Source organism: Corvus kubaryi, unplaced genomic scaffold, assembly GCF_017639235.1.
Source record: "Corvus kubaryi isolate FWS band 111438036 unplaced genomic scaffold, C.kubaryi_AGA036_p1.0 37334, whole genome shotgun sequence".
Taxonomy (NCBI): Eukaryota; Metazoa; Chordata; class Aves; order Passeriformes; family Corvidae; genus Corvus; species Corvus kubaryi.
In genome coordinates, this window is record NW_024581108.1 from 5,217,377 (window position 1) to 5,244,360 (window position 26,984).

The 26,984-nt window shown below is 39.6% G+C and overlaps 1 protein-coding gene across 1 annotated transcript; it reads left to right on the forward strand.

The window, feature by feature from the left end:
* Nucleotides 1-3,261: 3,261 nt before the first annotated feature.
* SLC25A24 (solute carrier family 25 member 24) lies at nt 3,262-26,384 on the forward strand. The gene is made up of 10 exons (XM_042029990.1): nt 3,262-3,595; nt 14,558-14,684; nt 15,169-15,256; nt 15,691-15,802; nt 18,401-18,559; nt 18,900-19,052; nt 20,116-20,223; nt 21,836-22,003; nt 23,071-23,221; nt 23,881-26,384. The coding sequence occupies exons 1-10, from the start codon at nt 3,410-3,412 to the stop codon at nt 24,057-24,059; spliced, it is 1,431 nt and encodes a 476-aa protein (XP_041885924.1). The 5' UTR covers nt 3,262-3,409; the 3' UTR covers nt 24,060-26,384.
* The last annotated feature ends 600 nt before the right edge of the window (nt 26,385-26,984 follow it).

The window sequence follows — 26,984 nt, forward strand, 5'->3', positions numbered from 1 at the left end:
TTAAAAATTACTCAGCTTCCCCTTAGTCCTTGGAGTTATGCCAGAAATTATTTCTGGCTCATGCAGTAGATGATTTTCAAAATTTCAGGATTATTATGAAGAGCTTCCTTACTCATGGAAAAAGAGCTACAGTGTCTAGAGCAAACACCTAATAATGCAATTCAGCTGAGTTATCTTTTAGTCTATTAATAATATATAGCAAGTCTGCTTCTAGTCTCTGAGGTTTTGTGCTATTTATAGAACACCATCTAAGTGGACTGTATTGATGTAATTTAAATATTTATTGTGTATGTATTGATATAACACTAATTAAAAGTTTTTTTCTAGTAAGTTAAATGCATATATTTTTCTGCTATGTTTTTGCTCTTCTGATACTAATCAGTGTTGATATCAAAAAGCCTTTTAATACTGAAACCAATACAAATGTCATAGAATTAAAAAAAAACAAAACCCCCCCCCCCCCCCCCCAACCACCAAACATTTAAATTGTCTTGGGCAAAAGTATTTCTTGACTCAGATGTCTTTTGCAGCTCCTTTGCAGTTCCTTCAAGCAAGGTAAAAATCAGTGTGCAAAGTCATGGACTATTCAAGACTCCATTTTAACAAACAGGAACTTTGATACAGCTTCAAAACCTCTCAAACAAGGTCATTTGTAGAAGAAATTATAGTTGGGGTAGAGCTAGCTTCCAAATAATAGGCAACACTCATTTTCTTGTTGATGTAAATGAGGCAGATCTCTGGATTTGTGTTTATGGTCACTGTCTCAGATGTCCCTGCAGGAGGTGAACTAGACCTAAGGAGTGTCTGTATCTTCCAAAGAGCAATGGCTTTCTCAGGTGTGTGCCTAATGGTTTATCTATCAAAATGTGTGAAATAACCTGAGGCTCTCACCTCTTTATTATTATCAGCCAGTCATACTAAAGTCAAAGCTTTTAAGCCTTCTGCACAGCTCTATTCTACTTACTCCATTTTCAGGGAGACCAGTGCACACCTGAAGAATGAATTTCACTGTTGTGTCTCATCATGGATAAACAGTTGGATCTGCTGTGCTGTGCATGCAAGTCAAAGCAGAATCTATTTGCCCATGTTCATTGTCGAACCAGCAAGCTATTACCTGCTTTTTCTCTGTGGCCTCCTCTTTCTTCCTACACAACTCTGAATAGTATGACACACTATATAAATTATACCTATGCAGGATGCGTTTATGAAAGCCAAGTCTGCCACAAGTAGCTTCTTTTCTTATTGCTTCAGGAAGAACAAACACATCTCTTCCTCAATTACCTTGAATTTTGGACCATTGGCACTAACTTTTCACATGTATTAATGACAAGTAGAGTGTTGGCGTTACTTTTTGAGTGGTTCTAATTCGTGTATGGTCTTAATATACAAATACACCATTTAGTATGATACTCATGTAAGAAAATAAGTGTAACTCGTTGAGACCTCAGACAGCAACAATGCTGGATATTATTAGGAACCTATTGGTAGGCAGTGAGAGCTTAGGGTAGCACTGATTTTCATTCATAGATGTATGTCATCTATTCAGGTATTGTATTCAGTAATGAGTACAGATACTGCTTGCATATTCTGATTAGGGATAAAAGAGAATGCTACTTCATTAGATAAAGGTGTAAGGATGACGGTATGAGGAGAAAAATGGAATCAAAGGCTGTACTACTTGGCAGTATAACATCACTGGGATGCAGTGACCTTCAGCAATATTTACTTCCCTTATTCCAGATGAGGGTAAAGTATGTTCAGGCTCTGCCTGTTCCAGTATTTTCCAGTATTTCCCACAAACTGTGGAGGACCACCTTGTATGCCTGCCATTTAGAGAGGCTGGAGGAATGGGATGGCAGGGACTTCATGAAATTCAACAGGGACAAACATGAAGTATTGGATATTGGAAGGGATAGTCCCTTGCAACCACAGGGAGCAGCTGTGCTGAGAGGACACGGGGGTCTTGGCAGAGAGCAATCTGAGCACGGGCCAGCAGCATCCTGGGCTGTATTAACAGGAGCGTGGCCAGGAGATGGAGATTATCCCATTCTACTCTGTATAAGCTAGACTGTATCTGTACACTAGTCCGGTTCTGGGCTCCCCAATGCCTGGAAATAATGGATAAACTGGAGAGTTCAGCAGATGGCCACCATGGCTGGAGCACTTGCTCTGTGAAGAGGGGCTGAGGAAACTGAACTTGCCAACTGGGAGAAAATAACTGGGGAGACTTAAAAGGAGGCCTCCACCTTGCTGGTACCTACAGAGTTTACAAAGGAAATAGGATCAGGCTTCTCGTAGTGGGGTTTGGTGGGATGATAAAAGACAGCAGGCACAAAGTGAAATGAGAACAGCTCAGTGTTTAGAAGGGAAGATCTTCCTCCCTGTGAGGACAGTTAGGCTCTAGGCCAGGCTCCCTGGAGACATTGTCCAGTTTCTATCCTTGGAGGTCTTCAAAGACCTGAGTAACCTGGTCTGAGTTCATGGATGAGCCTGCTTTGAGCAAGAGGTCCCTTCCCACACCACTTACTCTGCGACGCAATGAACCTGTAACACAATCCAGCAGTCTTTACATATGCAAGTCCTGGTAGCATGTTGACCTTTTTCAAACACTAGTCCATGGTCAGACACTGTAGCACATTAGCTTTATTAACTGCTCTGTGAGCAAGGCTACAAAGTTTTTGCTGTAAGGCTGTGTATTGGCTGAGTCTGCACCAGGAAAGCAAGACTCAATTCAGTGGCAGCTGAAATTCCTTTTCACTACAGCTCTCTTGTGGAGAGAGAGACTGGTGACATTTTCTATCCATTTACTCTTAGACCACCTGTGTACTTTTCCATTAACTCTACTGATTTATTTATGAAGCCATTATGGAGCAAAAAAACCTAGACGTTTCCTCTTCTAATGTTTATTCTGTTAGGCCAAGTAGCCAAGCTCTTTCAGACTCCCCTTAGGTTGGGATGCTCTTCATACACCTTCAACTGAGGCTTCCAGCGCTAGACTAGAATGGGGGGGATCAGAATGAGCCCAAGTGTCCAAACTAGGTATTTTGCAGCGTTTTTGCTGCAAAAAACGCTGCTGCTTGTGCTGGAACCCTTGAGCTGGTACAACCGTGTACGTGCGGGCGGGAGCACTATGACGAGCCCGAGGGGCCGCGGGCCGCCCTCTTCCCTCATCGCACATTTCCCGCCCAGCGGCGGGGGGGGACGGAGGGAGGCAGGGGCGGAGCGAGCCCCAGAGCTCCCCGCCCTCCCTCCGCCCCTCGCCGCCGGGCCGGCCCTTCCCTCCCTTCCCCTGCGCTCCCCTCCCCCGGCAGCTGCGAGCGGTGGCGGCGTTGCGGGCGGTGTCTCGTCCGCGCCCAGCCGGCGGGAGTGGAGGGGCACTGTCCGTCTGTCCGCGCTACACGGCCCCGACATGTTCCAGCTCCTGCGAGGCTTCGTTCTGCCGGCGGCCGCCTGCGACGGGAACAGGGATGGCGACTCCCGGTACGCCAACCTCTTCAGAAAACTGGACCTCAACGAAGACGGGAGGGTGGACATTGCCGAGCTCCAGACGGGCCTCCGGGCCATGGGCATCCCTCTGGGGAAGGAGGCGGAGGAGGTAAGCGCGGGCCCGCGGTCTGTGCCGGCGCCCCGCGGCAGTGGGGAGGGGAGGGCGAGGCGGGCCCGGCCGCGCCCCCGGCGCTGAGCCCGCGGGACGGGGCGCGGCGCGGCCGGGGCTGCTGCGTGCCGGGGAGCCGCGGCCGCCGGCTTGGGGCCGCTCCGGGATGGAGGCGGCCTCGGGCCTGCCGTTTTCCTTCCCCGGGACGCTGTTCCAGCCCGGGGGCCGTGTTGTACAGGCACGCCCCGGTTGTAGGCGAAGGGTCCCGAGCGCGTACGGCTGTCGGTGGTTCCTCTGCCAAGTGGGTTTACTCATCGTGTGTGTACTTTTGACATCCTTTAACTCCGTGTTGAGTGATACTCGATAGCATATTCCTCTTCCAGCATGATAAATGATGGTAATTTACAGCTTTTGTCCACCACTCCACCCATGCATAATCTAGATCAGAGTAAATTAATGTTTGCTTTGGACAGCAGGTAGTGTAAATCTGCATAGCTGTAGGTTGCAATTCAGAAGTAGTTATTTAAGCTAAACACATGCACATGGAAATGATTCTTCTTGGCATGGACTGTTGTCAGATACCGAGGCCCATTATTAGAAAATGCACACTTGTAACAGTGGCTATCAAACCAGGAAACCGACAGTGCTGAAACTTTGTGGTGTGGCTTCTGCAGTCATCAGTTCGACTATTACATTCCTTTGTCCCTTTTATCAATGTTGTGACCTCAGAAGTCAGTAAAACTTAAGTCATCAAGCATTCCAGTGTGATGCTGACTTACATTAGCAGATCTGACCTGTTACCTGGAAGAGAAATTCTTTCCTGATTATTTTTGGTAATCCCCAGGGATCAGCATATAAAATCATTTAATGCACAATTCTGTAGGCACAAGTGTTTGTGTGGTAAGGCAAGTCTGTGCTGACAAGACACACATAGGTTCATTTAGGCTGAGCAGGTACAGGTGAGATCTGTGGGGGGGAACTACTACTGTAACAATTCTGCTTGTTTCCATGGCATTCCACTGCCATGCCTGTACTAGCTGTTGCATACTTTCTGATAGAGGTGCAGGAAAAGGAACTTAAATTTCAACTCCAATGTTAAAAGATGTGTTGGGTCAATAATTCAGTGACATTATGCTGACTGTGTGACAGTTTTTCCCTGTGGTCTCATTTGGTCTCTGTTTTGCCTCCTTCTATTGTATTTAATTCTCTGTTTCCTATACTTAAGAGAAAATATCCAACAGGCCTCTTGAGTTGAATGGTGTTTATGCAAGAGTATAAATGAAAGCACACTTTCACTGCAGTATTGCTGCTGGTCAAAATCATCTTTGCAATAGGCACGTTTTGTGTTCTTAGGTTTTCGTAATTAAAGGAGGGACAGGTTGGCCTTTTTTATCCACGAGAGTTGTCAGTGTTCAGAGCATGCTAGCTATGAACTTCAGTCACACATTATACACACATTGTTGTAAACCTGTTGTACAAGTTTGACTGTAACAGTTCGGGATTTTTACTTACATTGAACAATGGGCAAACAGGTGACCAGCTAATTTTCTGGTGTTTAACAATGGTGGTCTTCCCACATAATTCACTGAAAGCACTGGTGTGCTGCTGATGATCTGACAGCTTAGAATTGAAGTTCCAAATTCTTTCTCAAAATCAGTGATCTTCATTAATAGTGCACATCTGAGTAGGTGTGCAGTATTTTCAGTTGCTTCAGGATAAACTGAAAGGGATACCCATGAAATAGATAGACATACCTGGATGTAACAGAGAGCAGGAAATGCTGCCTTAGTTGTTAAAGACACAGAGTAAACAAAATAAGCCATGAGTCATCTTCTTATTTGGGAGGGGTGGAAGAATCATTGGAGTGCAGCGAAACTTCTATATGCTCACTGTTTTAAATGATGGTGGGCACAGTTTGAACTAGAAACTAGGCTGCTGCTGTGTACCTGTTAATAACTAGACTTCTTGTAATACAAGAGCCTCAGTAAGACTTGCTGTCTGCTTCTTTCCTGTCTTTATGTAGCTACTCTGCTTCCTGTACTTTCTTGTAGCTCAAAGGGACCTTCTCCCACTTCAAGCTCTGAAGTGATGTTGAATTCATTTTCCTTAGTGCTTGGCAAGAAGGTGTTTTATTAACGAAGTCAGATATTGAATCATCATATTTGTATTTGGAGAGGCAGAAGTAGTCTTATAATTACTAATAACTAATGAGTAAGGAATTGAGACATGAAAATATTATACAATGGGGCAAAGTGTTATCTACTGAACTGCTCAGCCCTGCCAGCATTAGTGGCACCATGGCATGGGCAGAGCTTGGGATATCCTAGAGCAGAGTAGGCTTTGGTGCCTTGTGGCTGGGTCAGAGTTTCAAGCCTAGTTATGTTGATGCTGTTAGGTTTCCAAAAATCTCTTTGCAAGGCTGGCTTTCAGCACATAGGATGAAGTCCATGTACCTGGGAGTCTTGGCCATTGTTCTTCTGAGCCGCACAGCTGTTTCCTGGCTAACCCGTGGAAAAGGGACTGTTTGAGTGTTCCTGGGTTTCACTGCAAACTCCGTTGGTTGATCCAAAGCTATACCATCTTCACAGTATAAATTAGTGTTTGTGCTACTAGTACTGCTTTGCTCTTTTGTCTTCAAGTGAAGTTCCTCTCTAGAAGGAATATGCATGTTTTTAAAAGAGACAAAGCTACTATCCATTAGAGTAATGGACTACAGGTATGCACCTTCCATCAGTTGTGAATGTGTGCGGTAAGCTTTGGAGGTGGCTTGCATCCCCCTCTAGGGAAGCATCATTTTTCCCCCATAGCAAGACATCATAGCACAACATGACAGAAAGAACCTCCTGTGTTCTACTTGACCTGCCTTGTGGCAGTATCTGACAAACAAAAGTAAATGACTGGAAAATCTGGAATGTGTGCTGCTTGGAGGCTGCCAGGGTGACTCCTGTTATATGTTGTTGCATATTACCTGCTAGGAACGGGCTACTTTGCAAAGCTTTGCAAAAGATTCCTGATATAATGTGTCAACACCTGTGAAGGAGGAGTTCAGTGTGGTAACTGTCAGATGTTGCTCTACGAGCAGTATTAACAGCTATTGTACAGTGACTTTGATAAGCAGAGACACAGAATAGATGCTGGGATCAGATCACAAGTGATCTCATGCTGTGTCTTCAGAATGCCATGAGTCTTGTAGGCGGGAGCACCATAAATGGTGTGAGTGGTTGGATGAAGAACTATTTTTGTTCACCCTTTCCTTCTGCTGCAATCAGTCCTTACAGTAAATCCGTGGGAGGTGAACCCCATATTTCAAGCTTCAGTTTGGGACAGGAACAGCCAAGTATTCAAATTCAGGTACTATTTATACATTGAGTTCTGGAGCTAGCAGTAGGAAGATGTTACTGAAATGAATAACTACATTCTGGAACCAGTCTAATGATCTTATTTGGACTAATTCTCTGTAACAAGTCTTTGGCTACATTAAAACTCTTTTGGATAAAGAAACAGTGTGAAGAGACACGTCTGTGTGGTGGAGACAGGGCCTAATGAGACTAAATTTTCAACAATCACACTATGGTCTGTTCAGAATAATTGACTGTTTCTGAAAATTTGAGTCCAATCAAGTCTAAAAATATGCAGAACACTTGAAGTATGTTTCTGCATTTAAACCATAGGAAATTCAGAATTCTGTCAAGTGAGGCAGGTCCCTGTGCTGTGTTCCACTGCTGTGTCTCAGCTTGAGGATGGGTGAGAACGGGGCCAGGTGTGTATTTTCGTTCTGTGCTTTTCTCTGTCCTCTAAAAACTGCAGCTAGATAGTGCTTCAGAGCTTGACCTTTCCATAGCAGTTCTTAGCCCAGAAAGCACACACTTGTTTAGTGACTGAGCTAAGATTTTCCTTAAATATTTCTCCACTGCTTTAAGATTTTTGCACTTATTTTAGTTTTGGTAACTTCCCCTATGTGCCAAAATTAGAGGGATAGTAGACCAAGTTAACTGAAGACTCCTTCATCATGTTGTAGCTTGGCTAGAAACAGAAGAAACACTGATTACTTTGGCAACTTAGAGGAAGATACATGGGCATCTTATATCACACTGTATCTACTCTTGGAATTTCTCATACCTGATATGCAGAGTCACAGTCTTAAAAGCTTCATTACTTCCCTGTCTCTGTGTCATTCTTTATATGAATGGAAGCTTTCTCTTACCTAACCTGGTATTATAGATTTAGAGTAATCTGGCATTTTCAGCTTTTTATCAAAACAGATGTCATGTCATGTGATTGTAGAAAACTGGAACTATTTAGTTCCTTTAAGCTTCCCTTTTCAGGTCATAATAGATGATTATGACTGCTTATGGGGACTTAATTGTGAAATACCGCAAATATCTTCAGTAATGTATTCAATTTGTAAATTGGAAATTGAATGTATTCAATTTACTTTGCTTCCATTGTAAGCAAACAATGTAAATCATTATTTCATTTCTATGTGTACAGCTTCAGAAGCTTTTAACTGATACATGCTGTAGTCTGCAAGTCTCCATATGAAAGGGCAAGATGAATCTTAAGTTTGTTTTCCTAACACTTTAAACATCCAAGGAGACAAAATGAATTTTTTTTTAAAACTAACTTGATAAGTTTTTTTTCCTGAACAGTGACAGAGTACAGTGAATGATTAATTCTTCCTCCTGTTGCTGCAAAGTGCAAGAATGCAAGAATACCAAGAATTCCCAAATATGGGAAGCCTCACCTCTGAGACATCTCTTAACCGCTGTGTTGAAATGCTTTGCTAAATCCCTGTCTTGAGACAGCCGTGTGTCCCAGGTGAACAGACAAGGTAAACTGTTAAATCTTTTGAGATGGTTACAGCCAGGATGCCTCTGTAGCAGAGTGGCCCTGTTTAATGGGAAAACTCAGCATGCTCAAAGTCAAAAATACGAGTGTAACTTGCAAGGAATGCTGAAGGAAAGTTCAAGGGATAGTTTGCATCTTCCATGTATGCTGTTTCAGATTCTTGAAATTTAATTCATAGCTATGAGTTGAGAGAGTTTATCCAGGTCCTGAGGAAGCAGCTTCTGCAAGGCATTTTGGGAGAGCATACTCACACTTGCATCTTGTCCTTTTTTGTCTCGTTTTCTAGAGATTCTGTTAGCTGAAATGGACCAGTGAGAAGATCTCTGCTAGTGCTGTCCTGTTGCAGGGAAGAGTGGTGCTTAGGACAGGGAACAGGAAGAGGAAGCTCTGCAGCTGATAGCAACATCTGCTCCTGTCAAGGGTGCAAGTCTGCTGTACTGGAGTGAGGGCCTCCTAATGTATGTCTGTGGCAGGTTTAAGGGGCTCGCTTGGATACTGTTTACATGTTGGTAGTATCCTTTGGGAGGCACGGGAGTAAATATGAATGCTGAATTTGGACAAGTTGGGAGGCCTTTGGAGGCAGTGCAAATTCCTGTTTTACTCAGTGTTGTGTTGGATTTCTGGAGGTGAGGTGTCAATCTAGTTCATGTGTTACATGGACTCACTGGGCCATAATGCTGTCTGAACACATCCTCAGGCCCTTTCCCTTTATGCTGGATTTATCTCCCAACTGATGTAGTTTGACAAGGCTGACTTTAATAATCTTTGCTAGTGTTTTTTGGGTTATCGTAGTCTGCATAAATTTGTGTAGTCTTAGCAGATATAAATAGGAATAGGACTGTTGTCAGGTATGTGTCCAGTAAAGAGAGAAGTGTTGTGTATACTTCAGCTATGACTGAATTTGGCTTCCAATAATATTACAACCAACTTAAAATTGTAGACTGCAGAGCTATGTGAATGGCTAAAAAATTTTAGAGGGAAAGAATTGAAAAAGGGGAAAAAAAGGGAAAAGGGTATATCATGATTGGTTTTATATATAGTACTTCTGATTTTAAAAGCAAATGTGAAATGTGGGAATGTCTAAAGGCATGATGATGATCTTACTGTGGTGGGAGGTCTTTGCAGGATTTGTATCTGTGCTCTTTGGAACTCTCGCTGCAGATTGCAGAACACATAATTGCTACTTGCACTAGTGGTGTATCTTGAAGTGCTGTTTTGTGCTTGTGTCTTGTAGATAGCTTGATAGGAAGCCAGTAACTTCTTGATGAATCATTTCCTTTTAAATATTCTTTACATTATATTAATTAGCTGAAATAACAAGCTAATGAATATATTGGTAATCCTTTATACTCAGCAGCCCCACCCTTCATGCAGAGTTCAGTTTTGTAAATAGAATGTAAGGCTTATGCACAATACATAAATAATGATATGAAATAATGTGAAAATTAGACTGTGAATTTAAATGAAAAGTCTACATAAAAACATTGAGATTTCTAGTCTGTTGCATTCTTGGTCTTAACATTGTAGCCATGAATGTGTTAAAGTTCATAACTTTGGCATAGAGCAATCTAATAATTCATCAGGACGCTTACAGAGGAGGGTAAGGAGTTTTTGATGTGTATATAAAGCCTGTCTGTAAATTTTTTTTTTTTTCAACAGACCTGCTGACTTACATTTCCACACCAAATACAGAGGTCTTCTGGAAGAGCAGGAATTCAACATTGCAACATGATTTATATAACGGAGAATTTTTTTAAAAAATACCTTCAGTGTTTCAGTCTACTTGTGGCCTTTCATGTTGATGTTGCCTGGTTGTGCAGGAATTTGAAAACAGCTGTATTAACAAAATATGCAACAGAAAAAGTAGTAAAATTATGAAGAAAAAAAAGAGGAGAAAAGACAAAGGTGGCAGTATCAGGATCAAATAAGTCAGCACAGGAGCATTTTAGTCTGTCTGTATGAAGGCCTGTAGCATTAAAAAGAAAGATCACAGAATCATAGTATTGTTTGGATTGGTAGTGACTTTTAAAGGGTCTTGCAGTCCAATTCCCCTGCAATAAGCAGGGACATCTTCAACTGTATCAGGTTGTTCAGAACCCCCCCAGTCTCACCTTGAATGTTTCCAGGGGTGGAGCATCTGCTATGCTCTGAGCAACCTGTGCCAGTGTTTTACCACCCTCATTGTAAAAAACTTCTTCCTTATGTGTAATCTAGGTTGACACTCATTACATTTAAAACCATTACTCCCTGTCCTATTTCTACAGGCCTTGCTAAAAAGTTTGTCCCCATCTCTTTTATAAGCCCCTTTAAGTACAAAAAGGCTGCAGTAAGGCCTCCCTGGAGCCTTCTCTCCCTCAGTCTGAAAAACTCCAGCCTTTCCTCATAGGCACCTCATAGTAGAGGTGCTCCTGCTCTTTGATCATCTCTGTGGCCTCCTCAGGACCCACTGCACCAGGTCCGTGTCTTTCCTGTGCTGAGGACCCCAGAGTTGGACACAGTACTCCAGGTGGGATCTCCTAAGGGCAGAGTAGAGGGATGGAAGCTCCCTTGAGCTGCTGGTCATGGTTCTTTTTCTGCAGCCCAGGATATGATTGGCTTTCTGGGCTGCAAGCACACATCACTAGCTCATGTCATCATCTAAACTGTTGTCCTAAATCTGTCGTAATTAACAATTCTTTATGTGGTCACCATTTCATTTTATCCAGTGAATTTTCCTTATTGCTTGGGGTTACAGTTTTTAGACAATGAGAAAAGAGATGGTGTGCCTTGAAAAATAAACATTTGGGTCTGGGCCTTTGTAAAGGTGAGGTGATCCCACAGTAAGGCTGTAACAAGAAATGGCAGGTTTTATGTGGCAGGCATATTGAACATTGTTTCCCAGGACTTACAAGCGAGTGTTGGCACCTTGGTTGGTTCCTGCTCTATTGTTGTAAGCATGCCTATTTTAAAATGCATCCAGTTCTCCTCCATCTGAGAAGCTGGTGACCCAGGCACTGGCAGAGTGACAAGTGGCTGTAATTATACAAAATTTGGTAGTATATTAAATGCAGAACAGCAGAGTTGGATTCATTGTTGAACTGAAGTGGGGAGTGATTGAATGATGGAGTGTTTTGCTTGTGGAGGCTGTGGAATCTCCTTCCTTGAAGGTGTCCAAGACTCAATTGGATGTGGTCCCCCACAACCTGATCTAATTTGATCTAAGTAGATATGCTTTGAGCTGGGGTTGTGTTCAATGGACTCCAGAGGTTCCTTCCAACTTGAATTATTATTTGATGCTGTGAAGGGGCAGTTTGTACCTAGAACTTAGTGTGCCAGGCTCCCTACAGCATCCAGTAGGTGTCTTCCTGCTGGCTCTGGCCATGGGGTATGGAATGCCCCAGGAGGAAGTTTCTGCCCATGAAGTGGAAGACGAGCTTCTTTCAGTGTTCCTGTTAGTTCCACAACCTTGCAAGTTACTGATTTTAATCTGGAACTTTAACACCCACACAATTAGTTCATTTCATTACATTCCCTGACAGCATAGGCTTTTGTTTGCATGAGCTTTTAGATTTGTACTGAGAGAAAGACACATGTGCTATATGTTTTTGTTCTCTATCATTTTTGTTTTGCTGCACTGAGAGTGGCTGAGACTGGCTTGAAGTCTGGAAAATAACTGTCAAAACAAAAGTAGGAAATGGAGAGTATGTTTGTGCTTACCCTTTTCTCATTGTTGCAATGTGAAATCCACTAAATCTTTGGCAGATGAACTGAAAGGTGCCTGCCTTCACACACAGAAATTACCAGCTCTCTAAACTTCTAGAAATTCCAGTTTTCTTTGGCTCACATCATCCTCAGCAGTGGAGGTTTTGTAATTATAATTTAATTCAGGTTTTGTCATATCTGTGAGACAGAACAACACTTTCCTTGTTCTGTTTCCTTTTGGTTTGTGTAGTTCAGATAGCAATAGGGAACAGTAGCAATTTGTGTCGAGTAGAACTCATGCAGAGTGATTACAAGTGCCAAGTAAGTCACCTCTTCTCAGGAGAGTGTGGGAGCCCAGCAGGACACTCAGACCCTGCAGCATGCGGTGCCATGTGTGGAGCAAAAGATGGCTTGGGATTGCAGGGTCTTTGAGAGGGAACTCTTCAGACTAGACTAGTTTTTAATGGTGGGGTTTGGTTAGGTTGGGGGGGGGGGAGAGTTTTTTTAATGATTAATCTATTAGCCTTTCTTAATTGCTTGTTAGAAGGTCATGGTCAGGACTGTATCCATAAATATCCATAAATGTAAGCTAACTTTTTTTTGTTATGGGAAATTCTGAACAGCACTAACCATATTGACAGAGGCATGAAACTGAATTGATGAGCGTATCTATCTGTGTTGACAGGTTATTAACAGAAATTACAATCAAGCTGGACTTACGACTATACTAAGAACATTGTTTTTCAAAGCTGATACCAAATCACAGTTATCTGAATATGTGGTATCTTGAGTTGATTTTTATTGTGCAAAATTTGCTGTATTATGGGAAGGAAATAATTTGCTCATTTCACTGTGGCGTACCACATAATCTTCCTCCATTTCATTAAGAAATCCTCGATAATCTTATAAATGTTAGGTTTTTGAGATGAAATTTTAAAGCACATTATTTTTTGTAGAGGGATAGGAAAGACAAAGGAGGCAACATGAATGTGTTTAGATGTCTTCAGTCTTTTTCAGACACCAAATACTAGATATACTCACCAGTTTTCTGCTTCCTCTATGTTTAGTTTCTGTAGCCTAGAACTTGTTGGACTTTGGTCTTTTGAGGTCCTCTACTAATTAAAGAGGAGTAAAGAATTAAAACCAGATTTTGCAGATTAGAACAGCCATTCAAATCTTGTTGAGAGTTACTTTATTCAGAAACTACAGTTGTGCAAGGCAGTCTGCTAAATAGAAGATTCTTGGAAGAATTTTTGGTGTGTGCTTTACACGTAACCTGGAGTGCTCTGAAACTGCAGTTAGTGAGGAGATTGTGCTGTCAGGGTGGTCTCCTGTCCGTCTGGAACTGAGTGCTGCCCCCCTACGATTTCACACATCGAGGGAAACCACAGGGACCAACGTCCAAAGGAGGGGATAAGACATAATTTCCCCTTAAATCTCCTGTTCTAGAGCAGCGTTCTGGGCTGGTTTTCCCTGCTGGCTTCCTGCAGGTCCTGCCAGAGGAGGCGGCAGTGCTGTGGCAGCATGAGGAGCGGTGGCAGTGGCTGTGGCCTTGGCTCTCCGTGTCCAGAGCTGCCCTTGCTGCAGCGTAAAGCTCAAGCTCCTAAACCCTGCAGAGCTTCTCCAGGCTTTGCCTTGAGCACGAGCCTCAGCAATTACAGGCTGCTGCTTGTGGGGCTGCTGTGATTTCCCTTTTCTAACAGAGATGGTGAAGTTTTCTGGCCCTTTGTTGGTGGAGAAGTGTCTGCCTGGGCTGTGTTTCAGACTTGTTCCCTGCAGTCCTGGCAATTGCATAGCATGCACTCAATGCGTAGTTAATTTTACATGGAGGTGTTTCTATGTGTGGACAGTTCCTAGGAAGCACATACAAGAAAGGAAGATAAGTGTGTTTGTATTTGTTACAAGTTTGTTTAAAACTGTAGTCAGGGCTTCAGTTTGAAGCAGAAAGCCATGTTCCCTCTAACGCTGAGGGCTGGAAGTGCTAGTGGAGCAAGATCTTTGTAATTTTTTGGTCAGCATTTAAATAGTTAATTGCTGTTTGTTTTTTTCACCTTTATAATTCATAATTAATAGACCACTTGATTAAGATGATTGTCAAGGTTCTGCTTGTTTATTTTACTGGCAAATTTCATATACAGGAAACTCACAGGCTTAAACTTGTTCTCTGTCAGGTTTTTCTCCTGTCCCCCACCTCTTCCTCCACAAATTATTTGATACCTGTAGGTGTAACTTGCCAGTGCCGGTAAGAAACCTTAAAATTTCTGCACAGAAAAGTTATATAAATAACAAATAACATTTTCTTAAATATGTATTTACTGCTAAGTATTTTCTCTCTCTATGAAAATATTGAGTGTGTTAAATTCTGAAGACAAAATGATGATTTGTGACCTGCTGTAATTTGGACAAGTAAAATACTCATTTTTCTCACAATAGAAAATTTTTAAAGCTGGAGATACTAACCAGGATGGACAGCTGGATTTTGAAGAATTTATGCAGTATCTTAAAGAACATGAAAAAAAGATGAAACTGGCATTTAAGAGCCTGGACAAAAACAATGATGGTATGCCTTGATTTATTTTATTTGTTCAAACATTGTTTGAAGAAACTGTGCATTAAAAGTACTTTAACTTATATTCTTTGTCTGAACTGGAACCAAAAATTGTGAATATGGAATCCTTACTTCTTTTCCTTAACAATTGCATAATTAAAGTTTGCTATAGATCAAAAAAATAAATTATTATAGTCTTTATTCTTTCTATTTTCTCCAAGTACACTGAACTGGGGCTCCTTGTTCCCCAGATGGAGAAACTGTAAGGAAATTTCTGACTGTTTCTAGCTGTTAAAGATAAACCAGTTTTTAACTAACTGCATTTGCATCCCATTTGCTTCATCCTTGTAGTAGACAATCAAAACATATCATCTGTGTTTAAATTGATTTTTAGATCATCTTTGCAATTATTCAGCTGTTACAATGAGGTCCAAGGTGCTAAGTTTATTAAGATTTGTGTTTTAAATATGTATCATCTTTATTTTAATGTTTCAAGGAAAAATTGAAGCCTCAGAAGTTGTCCAGTCCCTCAAGATATTGGGTATAAACATTTCAGAAAAACAGGCAGAAAAGATCCTGCAGAGGTCAGGAATTACTATTTTTTGAAGCAGTTTAATCTTCCTTGTATTGTTAGTTTTTATATTTTTCTATTTCAGAGAAGGGGATAAATGGGATTATGACTTTGAAAAGTGTTGGTAGTTACTATTGGAACATCTGGTTCTGGGAGGAAAATGTTACTTTATTTCTTTGTAAATGTTGTTGGTAGAAAGAAGCACTGTATTATGTTTTTAGATGGAATGGGACAGATGCACTTGGGTAGGAGAAGCATAGTATTGAAAGGCCATGGCAGATTCAGCCTTGGAGTCACTGTATGGAATTTACAGTCAGTTGTTATTGATGTGATAATCCAAGTTAAAAAAAAAGCAGGGGGGAGGGGAGGAGGAAGAAAAAGCAAAAACCCAGAACAAAACCCCACCATTGCTATTTCCTTACATAGTTTTGTTCAATTTCTTTTCAGTATTGATGCTGATGGGACAATGACAGTAGATTGGAATGAGTGGAGAGATCATTTTATGTTTAATCCAGCTACAGACATTGAAGAAATAATTCGATATTGGAAACATTCCACTGTAAGTTCATCTTCTCTTTTAACCTACTGCAGCTCTTAAGTTCACCTCTGCTGTATTAATTTGTGTTATTGAATATAACAGCCTCACACTTGTATTTCAACCATATCTGTATTGTTTGGTTTTCCTTTTCACTTTATGCTCTCCCATTTACAAGCAGGATTGTGTCATGAGTTTCTTCTGAACAAAGAACTTCACCTAAACTTAGCAAATAATTATCAATAATTCTTAGAATGGAATCCTTTTTCTCTTTTGGAGAAATCCTACAGAAGAGTAATAACCACAATATTAAATATTTTTCTTCACACATTAAAGTATGATTTCATTTGTTGAAACAAATTATATAGACATTTTAACTTGCTTCTTATGTTGAAATTAGTATTTGCAGTTATATAGTATCATTATAATTATCATAAAATCACTGGTGTCTTTACTGGTGATTTTCTGTGCACGTCGTGCTCTTTCGTGCCATAGATTTTATTTTAAGAATACAGAATCTACAGCAATAGGCTATCCACTGTGCAGAAAAATGTTTTAAGTTTTTATTGAATGGAGCTGTTGACGCCTCTATTCTGATTTTTTAAGACTGATTTTTAAGAACAGTAATAAAGTAAGTAACAGTAATCCTGTTTGCTAAATATCCTTCCTGTAGATTATTGGAGGAAATAAGGTTAGATACCTTTGAATATAGTGAGACCATTTATATCTCCAGGGATTAGTCAGCATTTCCATAATAAAAAACAATTTATGAGATCTGAAAGCTTTGAGTGTTTGACACTGTACAACCTCAGTTCAGGAATGCTTGCCAAAAGGGAGTTAGTTCCCTGTTTGCTGAAGAAAGCACTTGAAGCACTGCTAGGAGATCAAATAGTCCTGGTCCCAGCTTACTTAGTGGAAAAAACCTCTGCTTTAATAAAATGCTCCTTACTATTATTAAACATAAGATCTGTATTTTTCTTTATGGAATGTCATTACTTGCCCCCAAGAAACAGCTGGGGGAGTCTCCTGTGATCTTAGTGTTGCAGTCAGCTGATGACCCAGTTATCTCAGCAGGCAAAATCCAGCTACACGGTAACACAGCTGGTCTTTCAGATAAGAGCAGATGTGAGACCTCCCAGCCTGGCTGGCATTGACAGACAGCTCTTACAATTCTGTTTTTATTATAAAATTTTAATTGCTGTCAGACTCTTCCAGGCAGATAGCTGCATTGGCATAGAATTGTTGTGGTAGCTGTGGCCTTTCTGTTATAAACACCCTCAAATTTACCTTTTTTTTCCTTAGTTACATTTAGGTCTCGGTACACACAAGGTTTAAACCCTGGTAGATATGCATAATATCTCTTAGAACATTGAATTTGTATTTTGAGTTTTGATCGATCTTTTGATGTTTCCATGTAGTTGAGCAACTGATGACACCTTATGTTGAAACCTCAAATGGGAGCAAGATGAAAGGATTTTCCAATTAACGTGTTCTGTGTTCAATATCCAGAATAGCTGGTGCTTATCCTTTTTGTCCAGTGGCTATATTTATAGTCTGCTTTCTGCAATTTTGTTCCAAATGACCAGGACAGTATTCTGTCTACTAACAGACAGAGAATGCAGCATGAATTAGGGATATAGTGTCTACAGTTAAAATTACTGATAGTTTAAAAGTTTTATCAATTAACACACTTTCTGGTCAGTACTTATCAGTTATTAATGCATTCTTATTCTTTTTGTATGTTTTATTTATGTGTAATAGCAGATTTGCATTATCTACAGTGTACTTTTTCTCATGTATCGTGATTATAAGTTACACGTAAGAGCAAAGACTGTTTAAGTGACATGTGAGATTTCATAGTGTTATGTCTTAGTTTTATCATTAAAGCCTATATTAATGTTGTTTTTTGATCAAATGCAGTGGCAATGCAAACATGCCCTCCTTAGTGAAATTCCAAATTTTTATAGCTGAGAAAAGTAATTAAATGTGCCTTTCAGTATAACTGATGGTAAGAAAATCTATAAAGCATTAGGCAAATTTTTCATTTTGTAGGGTAATACACAGCAATTACCAGAAATAGAATATTGTGATATATCAGCTGTAAAAACCCTGCTTTAAAATGTTGGGGAGGGTGGGGGAAGGAGACATCCCACATATGTGTGAATAAATTACCGTGAGAGAAATCTCTTGTTAGCAACCTTAGGAGATTACCAAACTAATCCCACAAGGCTGTCTGGTGAAAGGTTAGCTGCAACATATAAGCATTTGAGCTTTAGTGCTGACTTTAAAGGACTGCTGATAATGACAGAATGTCTTTGCTTGGGCCGTACTCAAGGAGGAAATTTGTTGTAATTTTTAATGATGATGGTGCAGTCTTTGAAATGGTGGGTCTGTGGTGTTACTGCTCAATATCTCTATAGAAGTCACTTAAAGTTGCTTTCCATTGACTAGCCATGCATAACAAGTTAATTATAGAAAGTAAATTAGAGATATTTTTTATTTGTAACTAGCACTTTATTTGCACATTCTTAGGTAGTATATTAATTCGGAATTAGAACTGTGGGTAAAACTTGTGATGGAATGAGATAGTTATTTGCACATCTTTGCTTTGGATTCATAAAGGTATTGGATATAGGAGATAGTTTGACTGTTCCAGATGAGTTCACGGAGGAAGAGAAAAAGACTGGGCAGTGGTGGAAGCAGCTGCTGGCAGGAGGAGTGGCTGGTGCTGTCTCTCGAACAGGTACAGCACCCTTAGATCGCCTTAAAGTCATGATGCAGGTAGGTGCAATGTTAAAGAATTTCTTGGTTTCCAGTGTATCACTTCAGTTTTAAGAGATCTGTTGGGAAAAAATTGAGGGCCAAGGTTAGTATGTGAATTGAAGAGGTCTGGCTGTGTTTTGACAATTTCCATATTTTGTATTCATAAGAATTGTATTTTATAGACGTGGGAAAAAATGTAAGCAAAATATTACAGTACTTGTGCCACTAAAATAAGATCTTTTCAGTAGTGCATATGGTTTCACTAGTTGATATATTTAATCAATTTAATACTGATGAGTTTTATAATCTAATCAGAACAGTGTTGTCTACTGTGACTTTGGTTTTGTTTTTTTTTTAGGTTCATGGTTCAAAGTCAAACAAAATGAATATAGCCGGCGGTTTTAAGCAAATGTTGAAAGAAGGTGGTGTCCGATCACTTTGGAGGGGGAATGGTGTAAATGTTGTGAAAATAGCTCCTGAAACAGCTATTAAGTTCTGGGCTTATGAACAGGTAGGATGATAAATCAGGAATGAAAATAATTCTAAATAAAGTCCTGAATCACTCTCACTGTTCATTATTGGCACTGTTGTATTATATAGGAGCTCTTGTCATGGTTGGGGATTTTGTCATAGTAAATTGAGTGACTTTCAGATTTAAAATAGTTTATTCTGAATAGAATACTTACTATTAGTCAGATTTTACTGTTGTTTTATAAGCAGTGCAAATTAATTATATCTGTCAGATGTTTTAAACTGCCCTGAGTCTGCATGGCTTTGTATGGAGACCTGCATTAATATGTAGATTGTTGCTTCAAAGTGACAGCAGGCAAGAAGTTCTCACTTATGCTAGCTGAACTTACACGGGATTCATTTAAAGTCAAATATCACAGTGCTATGTATGATGCCCTCATCCTGGATTTCAGAGTTATATTTACCTCTGAATCAGCTTTAAGCATCATGTTAAGGCCTAATCCTCCTTTGGAAAATGAACTCCCATTCTGGTGTATTTAAATGAGCTTTACTTTTCCTCTGTAGGGCTTGGGGCTTGCTAGTGCCTCAAGTAAGACTGAATGAGCATACTGCACATCAACTGGGAGATAAAAGCAACAAAATATCAGATAAACTTGGGGGTGTTGCAAGACTGAACAGCAAATGTTGGTGCCACAGAGTAACCTTGGGCACATTATTCTTTACTCTCGGAATGACACAGTATGTACAGCTCTCAAAGTGCCTCTGAAATTGCTAGTTGATCTTTCATTCTTTGCTGGACAACTGGATCTGCAAGGGAGTTTGGTTCCTCTTTGTTTTCTGGAGTTCTTAGTGTAGGTACCCTTTTGCTGGCTGTTTGCAGAACACCTATGGAACTGTGGGTGATTGAGGTATTTAATCTAAAGAATTCTTGCAGGCTGGAATGTTTATTGTGTTCTGGAGAATCTTTTTGGGCTCACAAATTTAACTGTAAATACATGAAAAACTAAGCTTGAAAAGACATTTTGTACTGTACTCTTGCCTTTTAAAGTAACTCTTGCCGCACCTAAAAAACATGTATGTTTATTTCTGTTTTAACTGTACAGTATAAGAAGATACTCACTAGGGAAGATGGCAAATTAGGCACTGTTGAAAGATTTGTATCTGGTTCTTTGGCTGGAGCAACAGCACAAACTTCTATTTATCCCATGGAGGTAAGTATCCCATGGAGGTAAGAAAATCTGCTTCCATTGGAGCCTGCAAAATGTTTGTTTTGTTTCCAAAGTAGACCCCATTTTGCTCTTGAAAATATTGTAAAAATTCCTCTCTTGGACATCCTTTCAGAATTTCAGTGCTAGGCATTTTAGCATCTGTGTTCTAACTGATTCTTGTAATTTTTCCATATATTTCGCTGTATAATATTTTTTTAAACAATATTTAAATGAAACTTAGTTCAGGAAAAAAATCTCCCAAGAACATTTAAAGTTCAGTACATATTCAAGAATCTTGTGAATTGGGCATAAATCCTTTTCCTGCTATATATAAGCAAGGAATGTTCTTGTCTGGACAGAATTGAAGTTCTGTTGTGTTATGATGGGAAGCTGTGTCTGATAAGGACAACAGTGTGAAGGAAGAATGTAACAGCTACAGCTCAGACTGGGTGGATTTGCTCTTCCCCCTGTAGGACATACCTGTAGGTGGTACTACACATTGCAATTTAACTAGTGTTAATACATTAACTGCTGTAGTGTAACAATTGCACAACATTTCACAGAAATAGGATGTACTTTCTTTACTGCTGGTTCTCCAGAAAGTTCATCACTTGTGCAGATCCATGTTGGAATAGGTGTTGGGTCTGGGACTAAACCAATACCTACATCAAGTTTGGTAGTAATGGCAAATGTAACCTAAGTAGCTTTTTCATGGGTGGGGATTTCAGTAGGAATAGAACTGTTTTCATTGCTGCAGCGATCATGATCTCTTTAAAGAGCGTCCTTGCTGTTCCAGAGGCTGAATCCCAGCTGACCTGAGTACAGAGATGGGTTAAGTTAGGGAATAACTGAAACATGATGTAGATTGTCTGGATTACACTGATCAGTGGAGACAGGTGAACTATTTTGCAATATCTTCTGGTCTTCCTCACAAAGGTATGGTAATGTCCTAGAAGTGTTTTCAGGATGCTTCTGAGTAAGAGCAAAAAGCCAAGTGCCTGAGAAAGATGCAGTCTTAAGAGGCTTTAAAGTAGACCAAATTGTTGCTCAGGAAATTCCCTTTGTGGTTTCTTCTGGATGCTGTTACTAATTTCTTAGTTCCAAGATGCAGTACAGATTTATTTGCATTATTAATCAGGTACTGGGTTTCAGTAGTGAGACACAATCCTTACATTCCTTAACTACCTCTCTAAGTGTCATACTTTTTGAAAGATTATTTTCTTAATATGCTTTAGTGTTCCCAGACCAGAAGTGCCATCTGCTAGCATATTAGTGCTCTCAATTGTTCCTTAGCTAATACTTCTATTGACTATTGGCTATACTGTTGCCTTCAAGTTGATCAAATAACTGCCTGTTTTAATCAAGAAAATAAAGCTGAAATGCAATTTAAAAAGGCTAAGAATTTGTAAGCTAGTGTATGGTAATGCCTGGTGCTCTGCACTAAGGACAGAACCCGAAGAAACCTACTGCTAACAATGCCTTACCAGTAATCAAAGGAGATTTGGAACACCAAAGTGCAGAGCAGTTCTAGACAGCTGAATAAGCAGAGATATACTGTGTATCTAACATAGATTAATAAAGAGGTATGTAATTAAGGCTATTTTTTTCCTTTTAGGTTTTAAAGACCAGATTGGCTGTGGGTAAAACAGGGCAATATTCTGGGATGTTTGACTGTGCTAAGAAGATTTTAAAAAGAGAAGGTCCAAAGGCCTTCTACAAAGGTTATATTCCTAATATTTTGGGTATAATTCCTTATGCTGGCATTGACCTTGCTGTTTATGAGGTGAGTTTAGATCACTGAATGCATGTAGCTGCCATTAATTAATTTACAAAAAGCATAAACATTTTTTAGAATTTGTATTATTGTACTATTACAGCTGGTTCAATTTTAAAAAGACAAATGAGACTTTCTGTTACTAGACCCCAGTGTTTCTGTTTGCCCCTCTTGAGGAGTGCCTGGGCAGATGGGCCCTTCCATGCAAGAGTACCAAGTAGGAAATGCACTAAGAGAGGATTATACAGACCTTGGCAGTACAACAGGCTTTCATACTTACCTAACCCTGTTAGACTGGAGCATACCCATTCTATAGGAAATATGGGCCTTTAAAAGGATATTCATATTATGGTCCCTATCCTTCATTTATGATAGTTTATACATTTTTTTGCCAGTTGTTGGATTTATGAGTGGATTATATTAACCTGAATTGCTTGTGTGTCTCTGCATGTCACCAGAATTCTTTCTGGCTGACACAGCTTTTCTGAAGAGTTTGAAACACTGCTGTCTTTCCTTTCCAGAGAAACTGGCACCTCTTTCACCCACCAGCAATCAAAATCTTTTATCTACCTTATATGTGTTGCTTCAAAGTATGTTAAATAACTCAGATGCACAGACTATTTATTTTTCTAGTCTAGACAAATATTTTTTTGGCAGTGCATTAGTAATCATCAGAACTGCTTGAACAAACATTTTTAAAGCTGTATGAAATTTCTTTTCTACAGTTTGCATCCTTGTTTCTGCATGGGATGATGTGCACAGCTGTGGGAGCTTTTGTTGCACCCTGTGGGGTTTCCCTCCTCCTCTCCCCAAAGTATTACAGGTGCATGGGCACTGTTCCTGCTGCCGGATCTTTTAAGGATTTCTCTTTTAGGTACTAACTGTTGTAGTCTGGTTGAAGTCCTTCTCTGTGTGCTAAGGTGTTTACCTGTGCACTTCAAGCATGTAGGACTGGCCCAGTGAAATTGGTGCTTTTCAGGATTGAGCCTTTAGGATTTGTTATGAATAAAGAAGTATTTGTTTACCTTTTTAAATGCAGGTCTCTTGTCTTACTGTTTAATTTTATACCTTGGCAGCTCTTAAAGAGTACGTGGCTAGAACATTATGCATCGAGCTCTGCTAACCCAGGTGTTTTTGTATTGTTGGGGTGTGGCACTGTTTCCAGCACATGTGGGCAGTTAGCCAGTTACCCTCTCGCTCTTATCAGAACACGCATGCAGGCTCAAGGTGAGTTCTCTTGTACTGAAAATGCTTCTGTGTGGTCACATTAAAATTGTATCATTTGGGATAGCTCTAGCAGAGGTGTAGGAATAAAAAAAAAAAACAACTTGGAAAAACCAAAGACATAGCTGGAAAATTCTTCTTAATGTTGATTCTTTCTCCCTCTTACCCCCAACACTGTTGTTCTTCATACTCAAATTAAAAAGTAACATTTCAAGCACTTGGTGCTTTGTGTATTCTGAGAGCCACATTCCATACAAGACTACCAGACACAGCCCCTGTCACAGTCTGGAAGCACTCTTCTAAACTTTAGAGCCTTTTCTAAATTCTAGAGATTAAGTGACAGGGCTTGCATTGTCCTGTGAGGGTAGACAGTGATGTGTGCTCTGTAGGACATTTCCTAAGGATAGTTTCATAGTTGAGATTTTTGTTTGATAGGTTTCTGCACAGACTTAAGGATGGGAGCCTAGATTTCCAAAGGAACATAGGTGGATAATGCTTTTCAATGGGATTTAAATGCATGGATATCTCCCAAATGTCTGGGATTAAAAGATCTCTTTTCAGTGGCCCTGTGATAGTAGGCTCACGATCCAGGTGTTTGATGCTTGCTCAAGATTTTTAACATTACTAGAGGTGCTACATAACACATTATCTTTTTGTTCTAGCCTCGGTGGAAGGAGCTCCACAGCTGAACATGGTTGGTCTCTTTCAAAGAATTGTTGCTACAGAGGGACTCCGAGGACTTTATAGGGGCATAGCCCCTAATTTTATGAAAGTGCTTCCAGCTGTCAGCATCAGCTATGTTGTATATGAAAAAATGAAACAGAATTTGGGAATAGCATGAAATGAAGGAAAAAGGTGAGATGCTTCTAACGTTGGAAACACCAGAACAGTAATGTTTTCTGAAGTAATCTGCTCTCACAATCAGAGACAGATCTTTATAGAGAGATGCTGCAACTTCCACATTTGCCCTTAAGTGGGAAGAAATTTTCTTAAATTTTAGTTCACCATTTCTAAACAGATACATATATTGCACTTTAAAATGTTACTGAGTTGAAAAAAAAATCAAGAAACTGTCTTTAAATCAACAGTATGTTTTTATTTTTAGGAAATCATGCATATTTTACTCATTGGGGTTTTTTAAAATTTGTCCTTTCTAAATGTGTATTTGTCTTGGATCAAACCAAAGGTAGGAGAAGTTTATACTGCCTTGATACTGAATATACGAAAGTGACTTTTTGTTTTGTCATGCTGCCTATACTCAAGCAATTCACAGGTGACATTTTGCATGCCTAGAAGTGAGCACTTTTGTTATTTTTGAAGACTGAATGTTAAGTTCATAAGAAATAGGATCTTGGATATACACAATGATGGAATAACACATTAAAACATAGCCCATCACCTTTATCTTCAGGCAAACCTTTTTTGGTTTTCGTTATTTAAAGAGCCTGAGAAACTGCTGTTCTGTGGTATCGCAATACCTCAAGTGGGTTTACATGGTATTTTTGTAATACAATCAGCAATTTTGGTAACTTGCTTCACTGGACCTGCTTTTCATTGCACTTGTAAATATCAGCACCACTAACCATGGCAAAATTTGGGTTACAGCTGCATGTTTTATAGGCTCATAATACAAAGGAATAGAAGAAGCATGGATTTTAGATCTGTTCTGTACAAGTGCAAGTTGCTAATTAAAAAAAACGTGGAGGATCCAGTATAAGCTGGTAGTAATTGTAGTACAGCCAATAGCAGAGCCCTTCATAGCTGTCTTGGGAAGAGGAATGCTTCTCATTTTGGCCTCTCCATTCTTTCCCTTATTCAGAGGGCTACAGACCATGTGCTTTCAGCCAGTAGAGGATTGCATTATTATGTAAAGGTTTTTTACAGGTTTGTCACGCGAGATCAGTCTTCTGTGCATGCTGGCTGTGACTGTGAAATTGGGATAATAAAATACTGAACTGTTTTGTCCAAGTGACCAAGTGGCAGTGCTGGCCTCAGGTGCCCATCAGATTGATGTTAATATAGCAAGCAAAGCATGCACACAGACTTGTTAGTGCTTGAGAAACAGCTCCTCCTCAAAAAACAAAGCAGCACTTCCTCAATGCAGAAAGTTAGGTATTTCCATGTACGAGTCCTTCCAAAGTGACTTCCTTTTTTTTGTGTGTGTGTGGAGGGGGACACAGTTCCCTTCAGGCCTGAACACTGAAATAGATTAACAATTATTACCAAACTCATTTGTTAGGCTTTTTCTGCTTTTTGTAATGTGTAGTGTCTTAATCTTGGTAAATTCAAGATTATACTTACCTTGACCTTCTAAGAGCAACTGCTCTTACACCACTTCTTGAAATGGGATTACTGAAGGAGAACTTTATTCTGTTAAGGTCATTAAGGGTCCTCTTTTTAATTCTTTATTTTTTTGGGGGGGTGGAGGGTGGGAGGGGTGCATGGTTTTTTTGTTTTTTTGTTTTTTTTTTAAGTAGACAAATAAACAAGCAAGCAAAAATAACTGCCTGAATCTCCCTTGTTCTACATATGCTTTGGGCCATATTTTTCAAACAGCAATTACTAAATTTGTGTTTAGTGCTTCCATGGCTGGTGTTTGTTCTCCATAAACTGATACATAATAACTCCATAAAATCTGTATTATAAAATGTTGTTTTATCAGATTTCAGAAAATGGCAGCTCTAGCTGTATTTTGGCCTTCCTTTAGGGAAACGTTGGACTTTGCACTTTAAAAAAAAAAAAAACAACAAAACCCAAAAAGTCCTTCTATCCAAATAATTTATATGTATAATGCCTTTCTGATCTGACTGTTTCTTGCTTTTGCCAATATTTTTGTACCTTTGTGGGATTTGAGAGATCAGTTGCTGATAATTTTGTTTGACTGTGACCAATGAGCAAATGTATTGTGTATGTGATGTAAAGATGACTTTAGCAGTTTCCATCTTCTAGATTTGTTCCATTTTGTTTATAGTGTGCAAGTGCCATTAGGAGTATTGAAATTATGGTGACCTTTTCAGATGTTGAAAAGATGAGCTGTTTCAGATTTGATTTTTCATTGTGCCTTGATGATGACTGTGTTCAGTTGTGTATTCTTTGTCTCTTAAATGTATGTTTACCTTTCTAGCTCTATAAAACTACCAGTTTCTAATAAATCTTTGTTTACTTATCTGGCTAGAGTGTGCTGATGTGTTTTTTTCATGGTCCCATAGATGACACTTCTTTGCTGCATTAGATGCATAATACTCAATGTAAAAAAATGGAGGCAATAGATCTAAAAATAAGTTTCAGACTAGACTGTACTTTGGTATTACACTGATACTTGAAAACATAGTTTGAGATAAGTTGATTGTAATCCTGTTTAAAACTGTCTCATTGCTTAACGGAATACCACATGTTTAGTATTTTTGTTCATTCACTGAAGAGTATTACACAATGATTTGCTTCTGTGTATGTTGTGTGACAGAACTCTTTAATAATCAGGATGAACATACTTGCTTCTATTACTGCTGATCTTGCTTTGTTGTTAATCTTACTTGTTAGTCAAAGGATCAATACAAAATCTTTTCAAGGTAATTGACTTAATTTACTCTGCATGTGTAGCATGGCTATGCTTGTTAGCAGCCAGCTCTGACAATTCCTTTTGAGTTTTTCACACCAATCCTTCAAGCGTTAAAGATAATTGTAAACAAATTAGGGAATTTTCTTGCCTCTTATTGCTGCAAGTACAGTTATTGTAACATAAGATTTAGAAGTTTTCTTTTAAGTA